Source organism: Dermochelys coriacea, chromosome 2 (genome assembly GCF_009764565.3).
Source record: "Dermochelys coriacea isolate rDerCor1 chromosome 2, rDerCor1.pri.v4, whole genome shotgun sequence".
Classification (NCBI taxonomy): domain Eukaryota; kingdom Metazoa; phylum Chordata; order Testudines; family Dermochelyidae; genus Dermochelys; species Dermochelys coriacea.
The window spans coordinates 36,390,686-36,414,440 of NC_050069.1; the positions used below are offsets into that span (position 1 = coordinate 36,390,686).

General features: G+C 41.8%; 1 protein-coding gene and 1 long non-coding RNA gene across 2 annotated transcripts in view; both read left to right on the forward strand.

Annotated features, from left to right (window-relative positions):
• Positions 1 to 320: 320 nt before the first annotated feature.
• On the forward strand, positions 321 to 12,172 carry LOC122458433. The gene is made up of 3 exons (XR_006278481.1): positions 321 to 434; positions 2,902 to 3,339; positions 12,013 to 12,172. It is a non-coding gene; the product is annotated as an uncharacterized LOC122458433 (long non-coding RNA).
• Positions 12,173 to 12,278: 106 nt separating this feature from the next.
• The window catches only part of DPYS (dihydropyrimidinase), a 50,211-nt gene continuing 38,734 nt past the window's right edge, over positions 12,279 to 23,755 (forward strand). Inside the window, exon 1 of the mRNA XM_038392618.2 lies at positions 12,279 to 13,610. Within this exon, the coding sequence (XP_038248546.1) occupies positions 13,350 to 13,610 (261 nt within the window). The 5' untranslated portion in view covers positions 12,279 to 13,349. The remainder of the gene's footprint in view (positions 13,611 to 23,755) is intronic.

The window sequence follows — 23,755 nt, forward strand, 5'->3', positions numbered from 1 at the left end:
TTGGGAATTTTGCAACCCCACCGTGACTCATCTCAGTCTCCCACCTTCTGAAGGTCCAGGATAGTCTGGCAAACTACTTGAGCAGATTTTTCACCAGTCATTATGAGTAATCTCTCCAGCCAGATCTAGTAAGACTCATTTTTTAAGCCTGGTGCTGGTGGGGAGTTCCCCATCCATACACAGAACTGTTTACTTGTCACAACAGAAGGTGTCAGCAATTTTGTTCAAGAGCAGGTCACAGTCTAGGGTTTTAATGGATGCTTTCCTGTTGCCCTGGAGAGACAAACTCATGTATGCTTACCCTCTGGTTCTGTTCATTCCCAGATTGATGTTAAAAGTCAAGCAGCATCACGCTTGCATGATCCTCCTAAAGAAGTCTGAATTGAAGATAACACCCCGATTACAGGCCTGAGTGGCAGTGATCAAGAAAGCAGGTAGTGGGAAAGGCTTTTGGGGAAGAATAAGAACTCTGTTTTTAGCCAGGTTGAGCCTGAGTTGATGGCTAGATGGCCACAAGGAGATGTCAAACATGCTGAGATTTTAGTTTGCACAGAAAGAGACAGGTCTGGAGAAGAGGTAGAGATCTGAGAGTCAGCAGGATAGAGATAGTAATTGAATTAGTTTGTGGATGAGATTACCCAGAGGTAGTACAGAGGAAGAAAAGAAAGGGACCACAGACAGCCCCGTAGCCCCCGCAGGAGGTTGGATGGGGATGGGAATGAGGCAGATCCTCCAAACTACATGTTGAATGAGTGATTAGAGTGGTAGAAGAAGAATAAGGAGAGGATAGAGTCACAGAAACCAAAGAAGGACAAGGTTTCAAGAAGCATAGTCAACTGTATCAAAGATAGCAGACAAGTCAAAGGTTGAGGATTCTGGAATTTGAATAAGAAATAATTGGAGACTTTGAGAGTGGTTTCTGTTGAGTGCAAAGGGCAGAAGCTGAATTAGAAAGTATCCTGGAAGGAATGGGAGGAGATGAATAACAATTGTAAACTGGGCATTCAGTGATCTAAAAGATTAAAGGGAGAAGGACAAGTGAGGTCAAGGATGGGGCGAGACTAAAACATGTTTGAATTATGAGGAGAAAGAGCTTAAGGAGCACAAAAGGTTGAGAAGATTTAGGGGATGAGGTGGGCACAAGGGAGAAGGTATGGGGGAGGGGTCACTGAGGCAGATGGAGGAATAAGAGGAGGAGGAGGAGCAGACAAACCTCTGTATCTGAGACCAGGGAGAAGTAGGAGAGAGTCATAGGAAGAGAAGGGACAGTGAGCCACAGGGAGAAGGAAGATCATGTTGTATTTTGTCAATGTTGTCTTGGAAGACATCTGCAAGATCCTGTGCCAAGACAGAAATAGAGGTAGCAGGAGGGGTAAGAACTATATCGCTAACTTGGCATCCAGGTGAAGAGGCAAACCACTGTATTTTGAATGAACTGATGGTTGGGAAGCTGTAAAGAAGGAAATGACTAAAATTTAGATGAGAAGATGAACAAACAAATAGGATTCTGCAAACAAGTTGTCATTCTGAGATGGATTGTGTTCAGGCAATAGTAGGCATTTATTCTGAAAGCCAAAACAATTCAAGATGCTGGGATTCCTCAGTGTGTGGGTAAATATGAACTGAGTATAGGAGGGCAGGAGGAGGTGTGGAAGGAGTCTCGGTTGGGGGCTCTTATTAGCAATTAATAATGTCTGTTTAGGCAACATTTAGAAGAATAATAGTTGACGATTGAGATTAAGACCCAAACACTAAGGATAAGACTCTCCAGGGAAAGGATATAAATGTGGATGTTGTCTGTGGAAAGTCGGAACTTTAGATTCAGTTCAGGAATGCCCTACTTTGACCTATGCTGTTATAGCTCCCCTGCAGGGCAGCTCATAGGGAGAATCCCAAAAGTGCTGGGGTGACTGCCCAAGGCACAGACTGAAACAGGCATGTTCCTGGGGTTGTGCTGTGCCCAACAGCAACAGAGGCACAAATGTAATCCTCAGCTGCTGGTTCTGGATGTAGAAGGTTTGCAGCAAGGATAGTAAAGTAAAATTTTAAATGATTGAATGTATCCCTTTCTTTTGGCCTCTTGGGAAGGACCCTGGATAGTAGCAGAAGCTGGATGCAAGTCTGGAGACAAGAAAATAAGAATGGCAATACTGGGTCAGATCAAAGATTCATCTAGCTCATTATCTTGTCTTCTGACAGTGGCCAATGTCAGATGCCCCAGAGGGAGTGAACAGAACAGGTAATCATCAAGTGATCCATCTGCTGTCGCCCATTTCCAGCTTCTGGCAAATAGAGGTTGGGGACACATCCGTGCCCATCCTGGCTAATAGCCATTGATGGACTTATCCTCCATGAACATATCTAGTTCTATTCAAGGAAATGGATGGGAGTCTAATACTATAGTGTTATAAACAATGGTGGGGAGGAAGAGGCAAATGTGCAACCCTAAGCAAATGGAATATCTTACTTCCTAATAGCATCTTCTCCAACATTGTCCTGTGGCAGGCTAGAGAAGGAGCTAGAGAAGGGATGGTGTCCCTAGCCTCGGTTTTGCCAGAAGCTGGGTATTGGTGACGGGATGGATCACTTGTTCTGTTCATTCCCTCTGGGGCACCTGGCACTGGCCACTGTCAGAAGATAGGATACTGAGCTAGATGGACCTTTTGGTCTGACCCAGTATGGCCATTCTTATATTCCTCTTGTCAATAGATGGATTTAGGGAAAAGGTCATGGTTTTGATATCAAGCCCTCTGTAAAGAGGGATGCTGGATGACCTTTGCTTAATTGATTGTTTAGTCCCATATACTCTAGTTTCAAGCAAGACTGAGTTTAGTCACTGTGCTTTCATGGTGATAATTTAGTGCATGAACTCCCTCATGTACATACACATCTCATTTCCAGGAATACTCTGCGAAAATGTGTCCACTTGACTGACTGTGCCCTTCAAGAAACAGCCTGCAGATCTGGTGAGTCTTGCTTTTCCATAACAGCTGGGAGCCCAGAACTTTGACTCTTGAGTTAAACTGTTTTCTGGGTGGGAGGAATTTCTTGCCACTAAAAAGTGGGTGACCAAAAGAGCATAATGTTTTCTCAGTTTTTCATGCAGTGGATCCTATCAAGCTCTTGGTGTCTTTCTTCCTTGCTTGTCGCAGCACTGGTATGCTCAATCTCCCACACTCCAAGCACTAGGAATAGGATCAGCTGCTCCTCAACCAGTTCACTGCAAACTGAAGCACTCAACCCAATTAAAGGGAGGCTGAGTTTAGTCACTACTAAAGAACCAGGTTGTCCTACAGTACATGCAGCAGCCCTGGTTATCTGTCTTTCCCCAAGAGGCAGGTGAGTTGAGGATAGCAATGCTAGAGGCTAAGGGTAAGAAAACCTATGATATAATGGAAAAGATTTGGCAAGTTTGCTTATCTTTTCTTCCATGTAGTTGTAGCAAACCAATGGAGTGCCTTTTCTGGTTTGAAAGGGGTTGTGGAGGTCAGTTTTTAAACGTTTACTATATCTTGTGTGTGTGTTTATGTATGTATACTGGTTATATAATATAGACTGTGACAAAGTTCCTCCTCTACCTTGGTGGGTCTTGCGCTTATTGGAGGATTTGCTCGCCTTGGAGCTTCACGGCAGCCCTCGGTTTGGCTGTTTTCGGGAACCCATAGTCCAGGTCAGCTCCTCCTGTGTCTGACCAGGAGTTGGGAGGTTTGGGGGGAACCCGGCCACCCCCTACTCTGGGTTCCAGCCCAGGGCCCTGTGGAATGCAGCTGTCTAGAGTGCCTCCTGGAACAGCTGGGCGACAGCTACTACTCCCTGGGCTACTTCGCCATGGCCTCCTCCCAACACCTTCTTTATCCTCACCATAGGACCTTCTTCCTGGTGTCTGATAATGCTTGTACTCCTCAGTCCTCCAACAGTATGCCTTCTCACTCTCAGCTCCTAGTGCCTCTTGCTCCCAGCTCCTTACACGTGCACCACAAACTGAAGTGAGCTCCTTTTTAAACTCAGGTGCCCTGATTAGCCTGCCTTAATTGATTCTAGAAGCTTCTTGATCGGCTGCAGGTATTCTAATCAGCCCGTCTGTCTTAATTGTCTCCAGAAGGTTCCTGATTGTTCTGGAACCTTCCCTGTTACCTTACCCAGGGAAAAGGGATCTACTTAACCTGGGGCTAATATATCTGCCTTACTCTCCTTTAGCCATCCGGCCTAACCGTCACAAGACAGACACCAATATCTTGCCTCAACAACAGCCAGTACCAGATATTTGAGAAGGCGTAAAAGCTTCCATAATGGGCAATTATAAAAAGACCATAAAATTACACAGTTAATGAGCTGACATCCCTTAAGTTTTTATTCTACTTCATTTAACTAGATATTGTTCATCCAATCTTTAAAAAAAAAAAATCCTAATAAGGTCTTTGCCAGAAGAACATCCTGTGGTACTAGATTCCAAAGGAGCATTGTGTAAAAATGTATCTCCTGTTATCACTTAAATTTAGAAATATAGGAGTTGTCTTAGTGGACAAGTTGTTGCATAATAAAGTCCAATCGCATTGAAATATATGGCCAAATTCCCATTGACTTAAATAGGAGTAGGACAGACTGTAAGGAACAAGAAAAAAATTCCAGTGCAGAGAGTCTGTGATTTCCGGCCCTGCTCCGCCCCAATTGTGGCTTGTTCTCCAAGGAAGCACCCTTGAAATGGCTGCTACTAACTGCTCAAACTTAGTTAAAAGTCTGATTTAAAAAAAAAGTTAAGAAATTGTTGCCACTTTACATTTATCATCTCGCCAAACAAGTGAGAGAGTTTTCTTTTCCTGAGTAGTTTCAGAGATCAAAAGGATGAAAGAAGAAATATTTTTAAAACTTCAAAAGAATTGTACTAGAACAGAGACTTCACCTTTGGCTGCTGATTCAAATAAAGTAATGCGGCACCTGTTCATGAGCACTAATATTTTTATAGTGCACATGCACTGAAGTAACGAGAAAAATGTATTTAAAACAGAATAGTGAAGGCTAAAGAGAATTATACAGGTGTCCTACATGGCTGTCATAGATACGTAATTTAGTCAAAAGTTATTTTTATCTGCAATGTTCTATCACACTGCCTACGTACATATGTAACCAAGGTGATCTTTCTGTGGACCTGGAGAAATAGTATGCAAACATTTTATTTATGTCCGAGGACCAAATTCACAACAAATCTAAAAGATACACAACCTACAGCAGATGCTCAGAGGAAATGATCTTCTAATGTATCTATTACTGATGAGACCAGTTCCTTTGGTTTGTGAAAAGTTTCCCTTTTTTATGCTTTTGTCTTTTCTTTCCAGTGTCCCAGCTGGATTGTATATCTTTCTGACTCTGCTTCTTGGTTCCCTTATTAGCCAAGTTAGTTCTGCCACTCCTAGCTTTTTTTTTTTAAATGGGATAAATTTTGACTGTAGATTTCCTGGGTCAGATTCTGCTCTCATTTATTCCAGTTGATAATGACTAGCACAGTTATGATTAAGGGAGGAAGAGACTAAATTTGCAAGATTAGAAACCAGTACCTGACTTGCTATAACAAAGGTTTTTAATAGGTCTGTCAAGCAATTAAAAAAATCACGATTAATTGCATGATTAAAAAAATTAACTGGGATTAATGTCATGATTAATCACTGTTAATAATAGAATACCATTTATTTGAAAATGTAGAAACCATCCAAAATATTTAAATATATTGATTTAAATTACAGCACAGAACACAAAATGTAGAATGCTCACTTTATATTTTTATTGCAAATATTTGCACTGTAAAAATAGTATTTAAATTAACCTAAGTACTGTAACGTAATCTCTTTATTATGAAAGAGAAACTTACAAATATAGAATTATGTACAAAAAAAATAACTGCACTCAAAAACAAAATGTAAAACTTTAGTGCCCACAAGTCCACTCAGTCCTACTTCTTGTTCAGTCAATCACTCAGACAAACAAGTTTGTTTACATTTGCAGGAGATAATGCGCCCACTTCTTGTTCACAATGTCACCTGAAAATGAGAACAGACATTCGTATGGCACTTTGTAGCCTGCGTCACAATATATTTATGTGCTCAATGTGGTAAAGATTCATATATCCCTTCATGCTTTTCCTACCATTCCAGAGAACTTGGTTTCATGTTGATGGGTTCTTCTCAATAATGAGCAGTGCAGACCAACATGTTCATTTTCATCATCAGAGTCAGATCCCACCAACAAAAGGTTGATTTTCTTTTTTGACACAAAATAAAGACATTTAATGCTGATGATGTGCTTGGTACATTTATAGATTCATAGATACTAAAGTCAGAAGGGACCATTCTGATCATCTAGTCAGACCTTCTGCACAACGCAGGCCACAGAATCTCACCCACCCACTTTTACGAAAAATCTCACCTATGTCTGAGCTATTGAAGTCCTCAAATCATGGATTAAAGACTTCAAGGAGCAGAGAATCCTCCCTCAAGTGATCCATGCTACAGAGGAAGGCGAAAAACCTCTAGGGCCTCTTCCAATCTGCCCTGGAGGAAAATTCCTTCCCAACCCCAAATATGGCGATCAGCTAAAATCTGAGCATATGGGCAAGATTCACCAGCCAGATACTACAGAAGATTCTTTCCTGGATAACTCAGATCCCACCCATCTAATATCCCATCTCAGGGGATTAGGCCTATTTACCCTGAATATTTAAAGATCAATTAATTACCAAAATCCCATTATCCCATCTCCTCCATAAACTTATTGAGTAGAATCTTAAAGCCAGATAGATCTTTTGCCCCCACTGCTTTCCTTGGAAGGCTATTCCAAAACTTCACTCCTCTGATGATTAGAAACCTTCGTCTGATTTCAAGTCTAAACTTCCTGGTGGCCAGTTTATACCCATTTGTTCTTGTGTCCACATTGGTGCAGAGCTGAAATAATTCCTCTCCCTCTCCTGTATTTATCCCTCTGATATATTTATAGAGGGCAATTATATCTCCCCTCAACCTTCTTTTAGTTAGGCTAAACAAGCCAAGCTCCTTAAGTTTCCTTTTATAAGACAAGTTTTCCATTCCTCGGATCATCCTAGTAGCCCTTCTCTGTACCTGTTCCAGTTTGAATTCATCCTTCTTAAACATGGGAGACCAGAACTGCACACAGTATTCCAGGCGAGGTCTCACCAGTGCCTTGTATAATGGTACTAACACCTCCTTATGCCTACTGAAAATACCTCTTCTGATGCATTCCAAAACCACATTAGCTTTTCTCACAGCCATATCACATTGGCGGCTCATAGTCATCCTATGATCAACCAATACTCCAAGGTCCTTCTCCTCCTCTGTTACTTCTAATTGATGCGCCCCCTGCTTATAACTAATAATCTTGTTGTTAATCCCTAAACGCATAACCTTACACTTCTCACTATTAAATTTCATCCTATTACTATTACTCCAGTTTACAAGGTCATCCAGATCCTCCTGTATGATATCCCGATCCTTCTCTGAATTGGCAATACCTCCCAGCTTTATATCATCTGCAAACTTTATTAGCACACTCCCACTTTTTGGGCCGAGGTCAGTAATAAAAAGATTAAATAAGATTGGTCCCAAAACCGATCCCTGAGGAACTCCACTGGTAACCTCCCTCCAGCCTGACAGTTCACCTTTCAGTAGGACCCCGTTGCAGTCTCCCCTTTAACCAATTCCTTATCCATCTTTCGATGTTCACATTGATCCCCATCTTTTCCAATTTAACTAATAATTCCCCACGTGGCACGGTATCAAACGCCTTACTGAAATCAAGGTAAATTAGATCCACTGCATTTCCTTTATCTAAAAAGTCTGTTACTTTTTCAAAAAAGGAGATCAGGTTGGTTTGGCACGATCTACCTTTTGTAAAACCATGTTGTATTTTCTCCCATTTACCATTGACTTCAATGTCCTTAAATATTTTCTCCTTCAAATTTTTTTCCAGGACCTTGCATACTACAGATGTCAAACTAACAGGCCTGTAGTTACCTGGATCATTTTTTTTCCCCTTTCTTAAAAATTGGAACTATATTAGCAATTCTCCAATTATATGGTACAACTCCTGAGTTTACAGATTCATTAAAAATTCTTGCTAATGAGCTTGCAATTTCAGGTGTCAATTCCTTTAATTTTCTTGGATGAAGATTATCTGGGCTCCCCGATTTAGTCCCATTAAGCTGTTTCAGTTTCGCTTCTACCTCAGATATGGTAATATCTGCCTCCATATCCTCATTCCCATTTGTCATGCTACCATTTTCCCTAAGATCCACTTTAGCCTTATTAAAGACTGAGGCAAAGTATTTGTTTAGATATTGGGCCATGCCTAGATTATCCTTAACCTCCACTCCATCCTCATTTAATGCTGATGATGTGTTTGTCTGCCTCGGGTTTGAAATCGAAGGCAGATACAGGTAAGCTAGCACACTGGTTGATACAGAAGATAGGTTAACATAGAATGTAACTTTTTGTTTTTATTTTGTAGGATATAGAGCCTGATCCAAAACCCAGGACAATTAGTAGGCCTCTTTCCACAATGCTTAAGAAGCTTGTGTGTTTTTGAATGAGTTGTTTGGTAAGAATGAGGGGAGAGTGATGCACTGGGAGTGTGGGAGGGTTTTCCATGGATAGGGGGCATTATGGAAATAGGCATAAAAATGGAAGTAGACAAAGGTGATTAATGCGGTAGTGGTGAGGCTGGCCATTAGCAGGTTGAAACATGTGGTGAAGACTTAATATGACACTTCCCACCTGCCCTTAGCCTTAGACAGCTTTGTCCGTGCCTAGTTGAAGGATCCCATGTTTCCTTGCAGCCCAGGCTACTTTGCCTTTCTGAATAAACAACAACCCCCTGCTGTTTTTTTCTTCCTGTAGATTTCTTCTCATAGATTTCACAATCTTTTCTTTCACCTGTAGCTTGTATGCAAATAGGCGTACAGTACAACAAATGACCAGAGAAGGAGATAGCTATCTGTTACCTCCTGCCTGAAAGGAACATTGCTGAGGCAAGCAAGATGTTAAGAACATATATCTTTTAATATAGATACAAAACTCCTTAATTATTATCCATATAGTGTGACAAAGTTCCTCCTCTGCCTTGATGGGTCCGGAACTTCTTGGCAGATTTGCTCACCTCAGAGGTTCACAGAAACCCTCAGTTTGGCTGCTTCTGCTAGAGGCGCAAACCTACCGTTCACTCAGCTGACCTCATCACTGGAGCGTGGGGGAAATAGAGAACAATCCCGCAGTCTGTGTCCCACCTAGTGGGTTGGGGACAGGCCAGATCCCTTTCCAAATTAGACCTTCCCTTCTGGTGTTCTTCACAGACCAGGTCAACTCCTCCTGTGTCTGATCAGGAGTTCGGGGGAACTGGGGCCCACCCTCTACACTGGGTTCCAGCCCAGGGCTCTGTGGATAGCAGCTGTCTACACTGTCCTCTGTATCAGCTGTGTGACAGCTACAACTCCCTGGGCTACTTCCCCATGGCCTTCCCCCAGCACCTTCTTTATCCTCACTTCAGGATCTTCCTCCTGAAGCCTGATCACACTTGTACTCTTCAGCCCTCCAGCAGCATGCCTTCTCCCTGCTCCTTACGTGCCCCCACTAACTAATGGAGGTCCTTTTTAAACTAGGTGTCCTGATTAGCCTGCCTGCCATAATTGATTCTAATAAGTTCTTAATTGGCTCCAGGTGTCTTAATTAGCTTGCCTGTCTTAATTGGTTCTAGCAGGTTCCTTATTGCTCTCGGGCAGCCCCTGCTCTGGTCACTCAGGAAACAGAAAACTATTCATCCAGTGGCCAGTATATTTGCCTTCTACCAGACTCCTGTACCCCACTGGGTCTGGGTCTGTCACAATATATATATTGCAATGATTACAATGACCATTGGGCTACCGGCTCCTGGAAAAACATTGCACACCTCCCTTCAATGAAATATTATGCAGATATACAATGCAGGAGATCCCTGTAAAGCCCTCTGCATCCTCTTCCAGTTGGCACCATGGGATTCCTACATCACACCTCCCTAGCCCTTATATTGATGCAGTATGGTTAGCCACTGATTAATCCCTGGGTGTTGGCTCAGAACCCTCTTCCTTGGAGAGTATAATATGCCTATCTGAAAGTTAGGCTGTGATGGAACAAATCAGTGGATTCTGAGAGCATATATTCCTTTCAGAGGAATTGAAATATCTTCTGCCTTAGTACAGCCTCAAAGCCACCTTAAATTATGTTTACTAGATTTATTAAATCCTATAAAACTAAATTCTTGCAATCTCACACTCACATCTCATAGAATCCTAGAAGATTAGGGTTGGAAGAGACCTCAGGAGGTCATCTAGTCCAACCCCCTGCTCAAAGCAGGAACACCACCAACTAAATCATCCTTGCCAGGGTTTTGTCAAGCTGGGCCTTAAAAACCTCTAAGGATGGAGATTCCACCACCTCCTTAGGTAATTCATTCCTTAGTCTACCTTGAATGTTGCATGAATATAATCCCATTCCTTAGACTACGTTGAATGTTGTACAGCAACTGACTCCTTGTTGGTAAGAAATAGATCTAGTTTGGGTTTGCCTTTGCTTTTGAGGTCATGCAATTAAATTGGTCTCTAAAACACAATCTCTCTGCCTATTAACATTTCTTGGTATTTGTCATGCAAGAGATGTCTAAGTATAGTTTCCTGAGAATACTTACTTTGTTCCTGACTACAAAACCATGAGTCTGATTCAAGTTAGACTTTTAAATCTTTCCTTCCATCATGTCTACTTTATCAATATTTCTGTGGCTCCAGAGAAGTAAAAATACTAGGGCACAAATTATTCTTACACAGTGTCTCAAATCACTGAATTATGGTGTAAGAGTGTAGTATGAGCAAGCATTGCTCAACAACAAACTCTTTTATACAGTACAGGGTCAGGTACTGATTATATAATAAAGACAATTTTTAAATTGAGTGAAGGGAAGTTTGGAAAAATCGTTGGGGTAGGATTTTCAAAAGATGTAGGAGAACAAGTCCCACTGGAAGGCAAAGGCACTTAATAAAAATCCACCCTAGGAGAAAGACATCAGGAACAGGAGATGATGATGAATTCTCTTCCTGTAGGGACCTGTGGGAGGTACTTCTATCCTGTGGGGGTAATTCAGGCCAATCCAACAAGGTGCTGTTGCACTATGACTGTATTAAACATTTACCAAGTTTACGTAAATGTTGCTGATACAAGATTTTCTTGTTTGTCTATGTGAACTAAATAAATGGACAGAGCTTCGATATCTGCCAGCAATATATTTAGCTCCAAGGGTAAAACTTTCAAAAGCACCTAATTGACTTAGGCACTTAGAAATATGCCTCATTGAAAGCCAGTGGGATTTAGATTCTTTTCTTCATCCTGCTGGCACCATGCTACAGTCCTCTATGCTTGAGGCATTAGAGATCAGATCAAATCCCTTTCTAACTGGCAGACAGATTGTCTGGGCCTGGTGGAACTGGCCATGAAGGACTGCCAACATCTTCAGTGCTCCCACGCTTTGTTGGGGTTCAGCTTATAGCTAGATCCTTATTATTATGTGGAGTTAGATATAAATGTGAGTTGTTGGTTCAAAGTGCATTATTCTATTTGGCAATCACCTCTGCACTTCTCAGTGGTTTAAGGTCTTAGCTAGTTACCTTGTCACACTAGGAAACATATTAGCCGGAGAGGGTAATTGTGTTAAAATTATCCAAGTGTTCTAATGTGTGCTTTATAAACAGCTATTTTACAAGGTCTTCATTGCTTCCTCACTGGCCAAGCTCCCTTTATTTTTCTTGTTGGACAGATATTTACAAATAACGCAGCCATTTTTCAGTCTTTAATGCCATTTCCCTTCTTCCTTTAGGACCTGATTCTGTGAAGTGTTAACCATCCTCCACTTCCAGCATGAAGCTGTCACTTTCTCCTTTCCTCCCTAGTTTTATGCCTTCCTAACATGCCTTTCCCATTTTGAATCCAGGAGAATGGAACTCTTTCCATTTAAGTGAAGTCCATCCATTGGAAGCAGCCATTCCAAAAGGGGGGAAGAGGACGACTCCTGACTTCCCTGCCCCCAGTAAAGGTCTCCCAGACATGGAAAGTACCTTGGGGGAAGAATGGCAAGGGGGCAGCGTGGTACCACTTTGCCACTACCTGATCTTATTGTGGGACAAGGATGGGTTTGGGGTGGGGTGGCAGGGAAGCAGGCCTCCTCCAGGCAAGATGGGGAGAGGGGCCCTCCACCATCCAGACAGCTCTGTGATGGCTTTCCTCAGTCAAAAAGAAGGACTTTGGATAGCTACTCCCCTTGCATGGGGGTGAAAGGGTTTTCCCCAGAGCATAGGGATTTGAGTTTGAAGGCCTTCCCCCACATCCTCCAAGAAATGGGCTCTGTGGGAATGCCAGTCCCCCATGACCCTATAGGGAATGGATTCAGTGAGGTGGTCCCATGTTAAAGAGGAGCAGCCAGAACAAGTTAGCGTTGGAAGGGAGCCCTGTGCGGTGGTGAGGTGACCCTAATCGTTACTTTGCCTGGGGCCCAGAAGCCTACTGTGTGGGTGGCAGTGAAGCCTGCACTGCTGTTGCTTGTGCTGTCCCTGATCTGAGTAAAGCCAGACTCCAGAGCCACCACCCCAGCACTAAACACTAGCTTTTTAAAGAGCTCAGCTCCCATTCAGATAGCAAAATAAGTGGCCAGGTTTGCAAGATAGCTCAGCATGTTGTACACTGCTCACTTCTGAAAATCTGGCTATAAGCATCACTGAGGAAGCATCAAGGCTCAGCATTCTTGAAAATATGGCCCTTATTAGTTGCCTAAACAGGAGCTGAGCTATTCTGAAAATGTGGCCCTACAGTCACTATTTAAATATTTTAAAAGAAATTGGTGAAACCCCTGCTTTCTCTGACTGATTCAGAGTAGTGATCAGCAGATGTTACATGCTAAACTGGGGGCAGTGGGAGGAGTTAGTGGTGCAGGAGGAGAGTCCTCTGATTGAGATATAAATAGTAGTATGCCACTTATGTTTGGAAGTCGCATGTAAATAACTTGACATGTTGAGAGAAGCGGACTGGTGAAGGAGAGTGGGCAGCAAAGCACCTTTCAGGAGGAACTGCTGGGATCAGTTTTAGAGGAGGAACCAGGAATCTGTCTGTTTCATTCCAAAGGAATGCATGCAGAGTGTTCTTGTTCTCCCAGTCTGTATTCCTACAGAAGAGAAGCCTGAACCTGATGCCTGACAGTGCCACTGCTTCTCCTGCTGTTCTCAGAATTCAGGCTCCACTGTGGGGCACATTTGCAAGGAGCCTGCAGCAAAAGCCATGGCTCCCCTACAGCAGGGGATTTTGATCAAAGGGGGGAGAGTGGTGAATGATGACTACTCGCAGTTGGCTGATGTGTATGTGGAGGATGGAATAGTGCGGGCAGTGGGACCACACCTGCAGCCTGAGGCACCTGCTGGGCTCCTAATTATAGATGCTTGCAACAGACTGGTGCTGCCTGGGGGGATTGATACCCACACACACATGCAGTTCCCCTTCATGGGCACCCAGTCCAAAGATGACTTCTACCAGGGAACAAAGGTAAATCAATCTGTCTGTCTTGTCTTTACCAGGAGGAAAATTCAATACCACCTTCTCAACTCTTGCTCTAGGAGAAAAGTCATCTCCTGAATACCTTCTTTCCCTTTTTAGAGGGTTAGCACAGGAAGGATGAGGGTTTTCTCTTCCATGTTTTACTACCTCTTCTCTCTGTACTGAGGAAGGTCCAGTTTGGATCCGGTTTATATCTGCCAGTGATGTCCTCATTTTCCTGAGTTCTGTACTTGGGCTCTGTTTGCTTCACCTTGGCAAGCCAGGTAAATTACATGAGCAGCTCTAGTGTAGTTAGGTGTTTGTACATTAAATTGATTCACTAATTTCAATAAATTCTAATTCCTTATGTAGCTTGCTGATATCGTGCCCTGGAGACTGAAGTTCTCTGTCCCCAGAGCTGCTACAGCACTGCAGCTGCTCAGCATTCCTCACTCTGCCCTTCCAGTAAATTTGGCCCATCACCAGCCTCCACGGGAGTCAAACTGATGTCCCAGAGCTGAGTCTGTATCCCATTACCAGTCCCCTGAAGTTAAATTAAACTTTAGTTCTGTTATGTAGTGATGTCATGCAATAACCATACAATTATGATTTAAGGCATTTTAGTATCCATGATCACAGATTAGATTTACCTGATTTTTAAACATAGATCAGATTTTCATTTCTTGCCCACCCTGTGTTTTCACCACAGAGCAGAGTTAAAGTTGTTTGGGTATCTTAACTATGCATTTCTGTACTTTAACCTATTTGGATTTCTTTTATGTTTAACCTTAACTCTGAATTTCAGAGTTTGTAATGTTTGGTTTTTTAGGATAATTACAACGGTCTTGTAATGAGTGTTACCCTTAAGTTACCAATATACACTGGACTTAATATTGAGAGTACAACATATTGTATAGGGATCCTTACACTGCATTTTTCATTATTGGTGTGCTTTTTCTAAACATGCACCAAGGCCAGTGCCAATTGTTAAAATAGATGGATCTTAAATTTACTGCAAAGTGTTCAGTAAAGAATGATTTTTGTATCAAAGCAAAGTGATTTTCTAGCATAGTAAAATAACTTGTATGTCAAACGTGTCATGTTTCCTGTTTTAAGGTAGATTTATAAAAGTTTTAAAAGACTATATTTAATATCTATATTCATGAATATTTAAGGTTGACAACTGAAAGAGAATTTTAAAACTTAATTATGGGTGTTTTGCAAAATCCAAGCTCTGATGAGTAGCTGGTAGATATGAGAGAATAATTAGCAGTGAATATATGAATTTCATACCTTTTATATTTGTAAGCTGTCTGAGCTTATTACATTTTTCTCCAAAACAGTCATACACATAATTTCCAAAAATAACTCGATTGTAAATTGTTCAATGAGCAGCTTTCTGTGTGTACTGGGTATTAGAAATTGAAAATTCAAGTAGTTAGTTTTCCTGGGACATATGAATCTCATGGCATGTTTCTGTTTCCTGATTGGACAAGCAAAACTCTTCAAATCAGGTTTATGGACTAAATATTCATATTAATATATACAACATTTGCAAGCTCCAAAACATAAGGCTTACTGTTACCACAGTCATTTCTGCCCATACACTTGTTCACCACAATATACTCTGAATGGGTGAAATTCTAGGTATGAATAAAAAGCTCAGGGTTGTGGTTCAGGCTTCATCTGTGGGAAACCTAGATGATGCTGGCTGGCTGAAGGAAACATTTTGAAGAGCTAGCAGAGAATATGACCTTGTTGCAGTTGAGGGCATCTGTCTTTTATTCATCAATGAGTCACCCAAACTTTGGTACCTGGTAGATTCAGCTCAACTTATGGATAACTAGAACCAAAAACCACCTTTACCAATCTATGGATGACTAAGTGATTATGCCTTTTCCTGTCAAATGAAGATCAGATTATGGGGATAATTCTTTTTCCCCTCCTGAGGCTGCCCTTGAAGTTCAATAGTTATATTATGCCACTGTTCACTTACTCATGAAGCATGCCATCGATTTCTAGATTTTAAGTTCAGAAGGGACCATGAGCTGATCTAGTCTGAGCTCCTGAATAGCAGCAGCCATAGAACTTCATCCCATTATCCCTTTATTGACCCCAATTATCATAAGTATAAAGGGAAGGGTAACCACCTTTCTGTATACAGTGCTATAAAATCCCTCCTGGCCAGAGGCAAAATACTTTCACCTGTTAAGGGTTAGGAAGGTAAGATAACCCTGCTGGCACCTGACCCAAAATGGCCAATGAGGGGACAAGATTCTTTCAAATATGGAGGGGGGGAACAAAGGGTTTGGTCTGTCTGTAAGATGCTTTTTCCGGGAACAGATCAGGAATGCAGCCTTACAATTCCTGTTAAATTAGTAAGTAATCTAGCTAGAAATGCGTTAGATTTCCTTTTGCTTAATGGTTGGTAAAATAAGCTGTGCTGGATGGAATGTATATTCCTGTTTTTGTGTCTTTTTGTAACTTAAGGTTTTGCCTAGAGGGATTCTCTGTGTTTTGAATTGGATTACCCTGTAAGGTATTTACCATCCTGATTTTACAGAGGTGATTCTTTTATTTTTTTTTCTTCAATTAAAATTCTTCTTCTAAGAACCTGATTGATTTTTTCATTGTTCTTAAGATCCAAGGGTTTGGGTCTGTGTTCACCTGTACAAATTGGTGAGGATTCTTATCAAGCCCTCCACAGGAAAGGGGGTGTAGGGTTTGGGGGGATATTTTGGGGAAAAACATCTCCAAGTGGGCTCTTCCCCTGTTCTTTGTTTAAAACGCTTGGTGGTGGCAGCATACGGTTAAAGGACAAGGCAAAGTTTATATCTGGAGGAAGTTTTTAACCAAAGCTGGTAAGAATAAGCTTAGAGGGTCCTTCATGCAGGTCCCCACATCTGTACCCTAGAGTTCAGAGTGGGGAAGGAACCTTGACACCAGTAAACCTGCATTTGACTGCCTTTCCAAAAAAAAAAAATTTTAAAGACTTCAAGGGATGGAGAATCCACCACTTGCCTTGCAAGTTTGCTCCAATGGTTAATCACCCTCACTGTTAAAATACATAAGTTTGTGCCTTATTTCTCATACGAATTTGTCCAGGTTTAACTTCCAAGTCTGTGGATCTTTTTATGCCTTTCCTTTAGATTAAAGAGCCCTTTAGTACCTGGTATTTTCTCCCTGTGTTTATGCACTGTGATCAAATCATATCTTAGTCCTTTTGATAAACTAAATAGATTGAGCCCCTTAAGTCTCACTGTCTGACTCTCTCTCCAGCCTCAGTCTTTTTTTTGCTCCTTACTGCACCCCCTCCAATTTTTCAACATACTTTTCAAAAAGTGTGAACACCAGAACTCTATGCAGCATTCTAGTATCAGTCTCTGCCCTATGAAGAGGTAAAATCATCTCTTTCCTCCTACTCATTATTCCCCTCTTTATACATCCTAGCACCGCATTAACCCTTTTTGCCACAGCATCGCAATAAGAGCTCCAGGTTCTGTTTTTTGTCCAATATGTCCTGTAAGTCCTTTTCAGAGTAAGTGCTTTCCAGGAGCTAGTTTCCCATTGTGCAGTCATGGCCTGCATTCTTTGTTCCTTGATGTGACTTTTTTCCTGAATGAGCCCAGCTTACCAAGAGAGCCATATCTTTCTATATAACTGTCCTGTCCTCATCATTATTCACCACTCTCCCAAACTTTATCAGCCCTGATTTTATATTTACCTCTTGTAGCAAGGTGGTGACTCACCGATGCAATGCCTCCTGCTGGTCATCTCTGGAATTAGCTCTTTCCAGCCCAGAGCACCCTCTTCAGGCTGGTGTCTCATCTGCCACTGGCCCCAGGTCCCTCCCAGACCCTAGTGCCCTTTACCCTGGGGTTCTGCCCCAGCAGTACCCCCACACTCTGGGTCTCCCCTCTTAAAGGAACCCTCTAAACCCACCTTGCCTCAGTGGCTACTGCCAGCATTATCTAGCCCCCGCTCACTGGGGCAGACTGCAGTGTAATGGCCACTCATCATTGGCAAGGGGTTAGGACTTACTGCCTTTGCCTATCCATGGGCTTCCTCTCTGCAGCCCCAGGACCTTTTGGCCATAAACAAGGCCTGCAGCCTGGAGGTTTACCAGCCTGGAGGTCTTCCCTTTGCTCTTCCTCAGCACTGTTCTATTTCAGGTACCTTGCTCCCAGGCAGCTAGCCCTTCCCACTCCAGGGCTAGAGTGAGACTCTCTCAGCTCCTGGCCCTTAGCCCTCTTATAGGGCCAGCTGTGGCCTGATTGAACTGGCCACAGCTGTGGCTGCTTCCCCAATCAACCTTGCCTTTCCCAGCCGCAGCCCTCTCCAGGGCTGCTTCTGGGCCGGAGCGGAGTGACCACCCCACTACACCTTTAGATCATTGCCAAAAATATTGAATAGCATTGGGCCTAAAGTCAATCCCTGAAGAACCCATTAGAAATACCCCCATTCGATGATGATTCCCTGTAGACAATTACTTTTTGACATCTGTCAGTAAGACAGTTCTTAATCCATTTAACATGAAATTTATTGATAATGATAATAACAAGAATACACCCCACAAGTACTCCACCAATTACACAAATGACATGTTCAGTCCCACATCCAAGTCATATAGTCACAATGTGGTGAAATACCGACAGCATGTAAACAGATGAAGTGTTCAGGCTCAGGCAGCCAAGAGGACTGAAGCGATTTGAGGCTATAAAGGCCAGACAAGCAGACAGCTGAGAGAGAGATCAGGAGCTCTGAGAGGACCTGGAAGCAGCTGGGAAATGCATTAAAATTCTTCTATTAGTTGCATATGCCCATATGCAGTAGATTGGATAAAAAGAACTGCCAGTCCTTGTGCATCAGCATAATCTGATCACCAGCTGTATCAAGAAAAACTTTCCCCTATGGTAGAATATGCACAGTTTGCCAGCTGCATAATAGATTTCATTTGGTTTTACTTCCTTTTAAGCATCTGGAATAGGCTACTCTTAGAAATGGGATGGTGGAACCCATGGATCTGTATTAGCTGCAGGAGATAGAACTGCTTGGTTGACTACCCAGAGAAGGGTTGAATTTTATGTGGGTTACACCTGAGTGAAACATATTTGTCTATCTTTTTGACATGATTATCTGTGACCAGAGAGTAGTCAAGAAGAGCCCTCATTTTCTTAAGAGACCCTCCTTTTAAAGTGGACACACAAATCTTTATAATGGTGATCCTGTTTACTTCTGCCTTGGTCACATTAGGAACATCAGATTTGCCATTCTGGGTTAGACCTAATACACGTCTAATCCAGTATAGGTTCAGTGTTAACCATTTAGTACATATCACTCTGTAGTTTCCCCAGCTTATCAACTGACAGAGCAGCCTTGAATTCCTAAATCTTAATCTTAAACTTAAATCAGAGAAATCATTATTTCCTGAGTGAATTAAATTGGGAAGCTCTGTTCTGAAACTCTTATAATTGATCATTTGGCAGTGGGAGTGGTATCGCATTGTTTGTGCTAGGTAACTTGGAAAGGTTAATGCATGTTACCTAATTTTTCTAGGAAGTTTACTTTGGGCCTGAACTTTTCCTCTATTATTCATGTGAGCAAGTTTTGAAACAATGGGCCCTGTATGTAGCTACTTCATGTCTCTATAACTGATTCATACAGAATAAACCAAACAAATTATTTATTTTGTAAATATAAATATTTCCCATACAAAATGAAAAATAAAACTTGCCTCTAAAAGTCTATTTAAATGTACTTCAATAGACACAAGACATTATTTCAGTGGAACAAACCTCTGTTGCTAAGAAACATGAAAACTCTCCAGATGCATACAGTCTAGCAACTTCTCTGGACATAGACACATAAAAGAAGCTACACAGGTAACTCTGATTGTGAGGCTATAAACACATATACATCAAGAGGTTCTAAATTAAGAACAGAGTGCAAGTGTTTTGTTATGTCCCTGGAACCACTGAGTTGTACATCTTTTAACCTGTGCAGGCTTGGATGAAGTTCTGATGAATCACAAGGTTTTAACATATATTGTATGCAGTATAGTTGTAGCTATGTCGGTCTCCGGATATTACCTCACCCACCTTGTCTCTCTAAAGTTTTAACATGATTTTTTTTAGTTAAAATTGTATATAGCATGTTGTCCTATATTCTCTTGGTCAGATCCTTGGCTGTGTTTGAAATAAGCACAACACAACTTGGGAGTGAGAGCGCAAAAGTGACTTTGAGACAGCTTTGCTCTCTCCACAGTCCTGGCACATCTGTGTACCATGGCAGTTCTCTAGCATAAATTAGAACAGATCAAAGGCTGCTTTAATTTGTGCCAGCTCTTAGGAGCCCGAGAGTGCTGATAGCAGCTAAGGTATGGGATGCTGTGCCATGCCCCCTCTGCTGACCACAGGAAGACATTCCAGTATAGGAGGTACTGTACCACTGGAAGATTCACTTCCAATGGCCAGCAATGTAGGCTTTAGGACTGTTTTTTTCATTAGTGTGGCACAGCTAGGCTTCTTCACCTAAATCTTCTATTGTGTGTTTCTGTTTGCTACACACACACACCCATTCCCTCATACCATGTTTTTTAAACTTGGCTTGATTTCAAAACTGATATGGAAAGCTTTGTTAGGTACTAAGGGCACAGTCACATACTACTGGACAAAATCTCTTTTCTTTGAGTAGCTTCTACACCTGCTTGTGCAGATGATTTAAACATGTGCCTCTGCACCTAAATGTAAGTGTTTACCGGATCAGGACATAAGACTGTGACATCAGCAGTAACTCAGCCATCATCCAACTGGCTTTACATCATTTGCCTGCCGCATTTCTATTTGTTCTAATGCTGTAAAATTATTCCCTACTGCAATATATTGTATTTCATAAGGCTAATCTAACAGCTGTAAAATATACAATAATGCTCTGAAAGCCACATAATAATAACAATAATTAATAATACGCTAGGTGCTGTAAACAGAACAAAAAGACTGTCCCTGCCCCATGCAACTTGCATACAAGTTTTTTCACTAGCTGCCAGTGGAACTTTCATTATATAGTGAGATATGCTATTACTTTGCTTCTGTTTTGAGGATTCATGACTTTTCTTTTAGTAAAATGTGTAAAAGATACTGAATTGCAAGAATAAAATAATATGCTTAGATAGGCTTCAAAACCTAGAACAAGGCAGGGTCCTGCAGAAATACCAGTGTTGTTATGGAACTTCAGGCCATGTTTAAAGCATGTGCACAAGCAGGCAAAGTTGAGAATTTAAATGCAACAATTTTGGCATTTCCTGAATGCCTCACATTGCAACCATGTGATTCTTTTGACGTTGGTTTTGAATAGAATATATCATTTTACATATCTTATTTTGCATGTCTTTTTATAAGAGGTTCTCAACAGCGCTTAAATATTAATTTTCTGAGCCTCCCAGCAAGTTAGAGAAGTATTAGTATTTTCATTTTATAGATAGGAAAACTGGGGCACAGAAATAAAGTGACTTGCCAATCATCCCCACATAGTAAGTATGTGGCAGGGATGGAAATAGAACCAAGTTTCTTGACCCTGAACCTTTGCTTAATTCCAGGATCAAATACAGCAAGAATAAATGTTTGATTGTACAACAACATTTAAATATTGCAGTAAATTGTTCAGCATTATATAAGGCTAAATTGCAATTGTTCATTTTAACATCCCAGCTTGGTTTACTTGAGTCGCTTTCCAATTGCATGCAAGCTGTCCCACTGAAAATTATTTTAAACCAAAACATTTTCAGATATTGAAAAAGGATCCTGTGCACACTTCATTTGAGTTTGAAAATATGAAATCAGACAACTGTAGATCAGAAAGGAAACTGCATGACTTGCCCTTATGTTTTTTTTTCTGAAAGAAAATTACACATTGTGACTTTTCACTCCTCTGAGCTTTCCTGATGTTACATTTCAAGAATGAGCTGGGAAGTGGATTTTTATGAAACTGACATGACATCAAAACCCAATTGTTGTGATATGCTCACATTCAAAGGGCCATATACTGTCCCTTGATCTTCCAGAGGCACAGAGGGATTGAAAGGATGTGAAATTAGTGCAGTGAAATCCTTGGAGAATTAAGTTACAAGAAACTAAGGCTACTTTACTCCTGAATGAGAGTATCCACCCAAGGGTTAATACACTTTAATGCATATGCATTGTCTTCACACCTCCAGTTTACATTTTTTCAAAGCTGACTCTAACAGTTTTTCAGAAATTACACAATTATTTAAACTTCTTTTCAAAATAATCTCCCTTTTAAGGGCTCATTCCTGTACATAGTATTCACATTCTGCTAGATTAACTTTTCAGCTGGTTTGCTCAAAAGTTTCCTAGGTCATGGGTTCTCAACCTGGGATCATGAACTTGAAGGAGTTGCAAAAAGGTCAGGCGAAGTCATGACTAGAACTGAGTGAAATTTTTCAAATAAATAGTTCATTTGCTGGAAAACTTACCTTTGGTCAACCCAAAAACATTTGTGAATTTGACATGAATTTGCTGCATGTTTTTTGCCCCAAAAATAATTGTGGGGTAGAGTGGTTAGATTGGTGGTGGTTGTGCCACCCTACATAAAATTTTTAGCCCAGTGGTAACCACCAGGCTATAAGAGTCATTTTCTTTCTCTCTGGCCCAAAGTATTTCATTCAAAGTACAATAGCTCCAACAGGAGAGATTGAGCAACACACCCTAGAATATGCTATTGACTGGTGGTTAGGGCACTCACCTAGGAGAGGGGAGACTTGGGTTTAAGTTCCTGCTCCAGAGAAGGGATTTGAATTAATTTCTCTCACATAACAGGTGAGTTCCCTAACCACTGCTAAAGGTCATAAGGGGATTCTTTTGGAATCTAGCCCTTCATTTCCTTTGCTGTTATTTAAAAAAATGCTCAACAATTAAACAAAACATTTCAGGTCAAACAAAATGTTTTTCTTTGTTTACTCAAAATGAATTTTTTTCAACTTTTTTGAGACTGAAAATTTCAAAACGTGATTTTGGTCCTGGTCAACCCAAATTTATTTTAGGGTTTTTGGAACTGTCAAGAAACTGAAACATCTGTTAATTGCACAGCTCTAGTCATGATCATCTTCCCTTTCTTTATGTTTAGATGGAATGGAAAGAGGTTTATAAAATCACACATGGTGTGATAAAAGTAAATAGTGAAGTGTTATTTTCCTTTCACATAATACAAAAACCAGGGTTCACCTGATGAAAATAAGAGGCTTATTTTCCAGGTTTAATACAAACAAGGGAAAGTACTTTTTTACACAGTGCACAACTAACCTGTGGAACTCAATGCTATGGGATGATGTGATGGCCAAAGATATAACTGGATTAAAAAAAGAACTGGATAAATTCATGGATGATATGTCCATCAATAGCTGTTAGCCAGTGTTGACCTCTAGCCTTGTTTCCTGCATGTTTCAAAGTCTGCTGTAAGTGGAAGATATTATAAAGGTAATATATTAACCAGTATGCATTACTTGCTACTTTGGAACATGCATAAGGTGAATGTAAATAACTGGGTTACTAAGCTTAAGGGCCTGCTATATTGGTTTGAGGCCTTGTAAGAATAGTTACCCCAGGGCTCAGCCCTTAGTATAGGAGGTTGGGGTGCACGAGGGGGTGCGAGCTCTGGGAAGCAGTTTGGGTGCTGGAAGGGGCTCAGGGCTGAGGGAGGGGGTTGAGGTGTGTGTGGGGGGAAGGGTGCAGTCTCCAGGAGGAGACTCAGAGCTAGAGCAGGGGATTGGGGTGAGGGAGCAGGTGTGGGCTCTGGGAGGGTGTTTGGATGCAGGAGGGGGCTCAGGGCTGGGGCAAATGGCAGGGGTGCAGGAGAGGGTGAGGGGTGCAGGCTCTGGCCAGGTGGCGCTTACCTTGGCGGCTCCCAGTCAGCAGTGCAGCAGGGCTAAGGCGGGCTCCCTGCCTGCCCTTGCCCCACGTCACTCTCAGAAGTGGCCGGCATGTCTCTGCAGTCCTGGGGGCTCTGCATGGTGCCCCGCCTGCATGTACTGCCCGCACAGCTCCCATTGGCCGCAGTTCCTGGCCAGTGGGAGCTGTGGAGTCGGCTCTCTGGGCGCAGGCAGTGGAGACCCCTGCTCCCCTCCAGGGACCTCTAGTAAC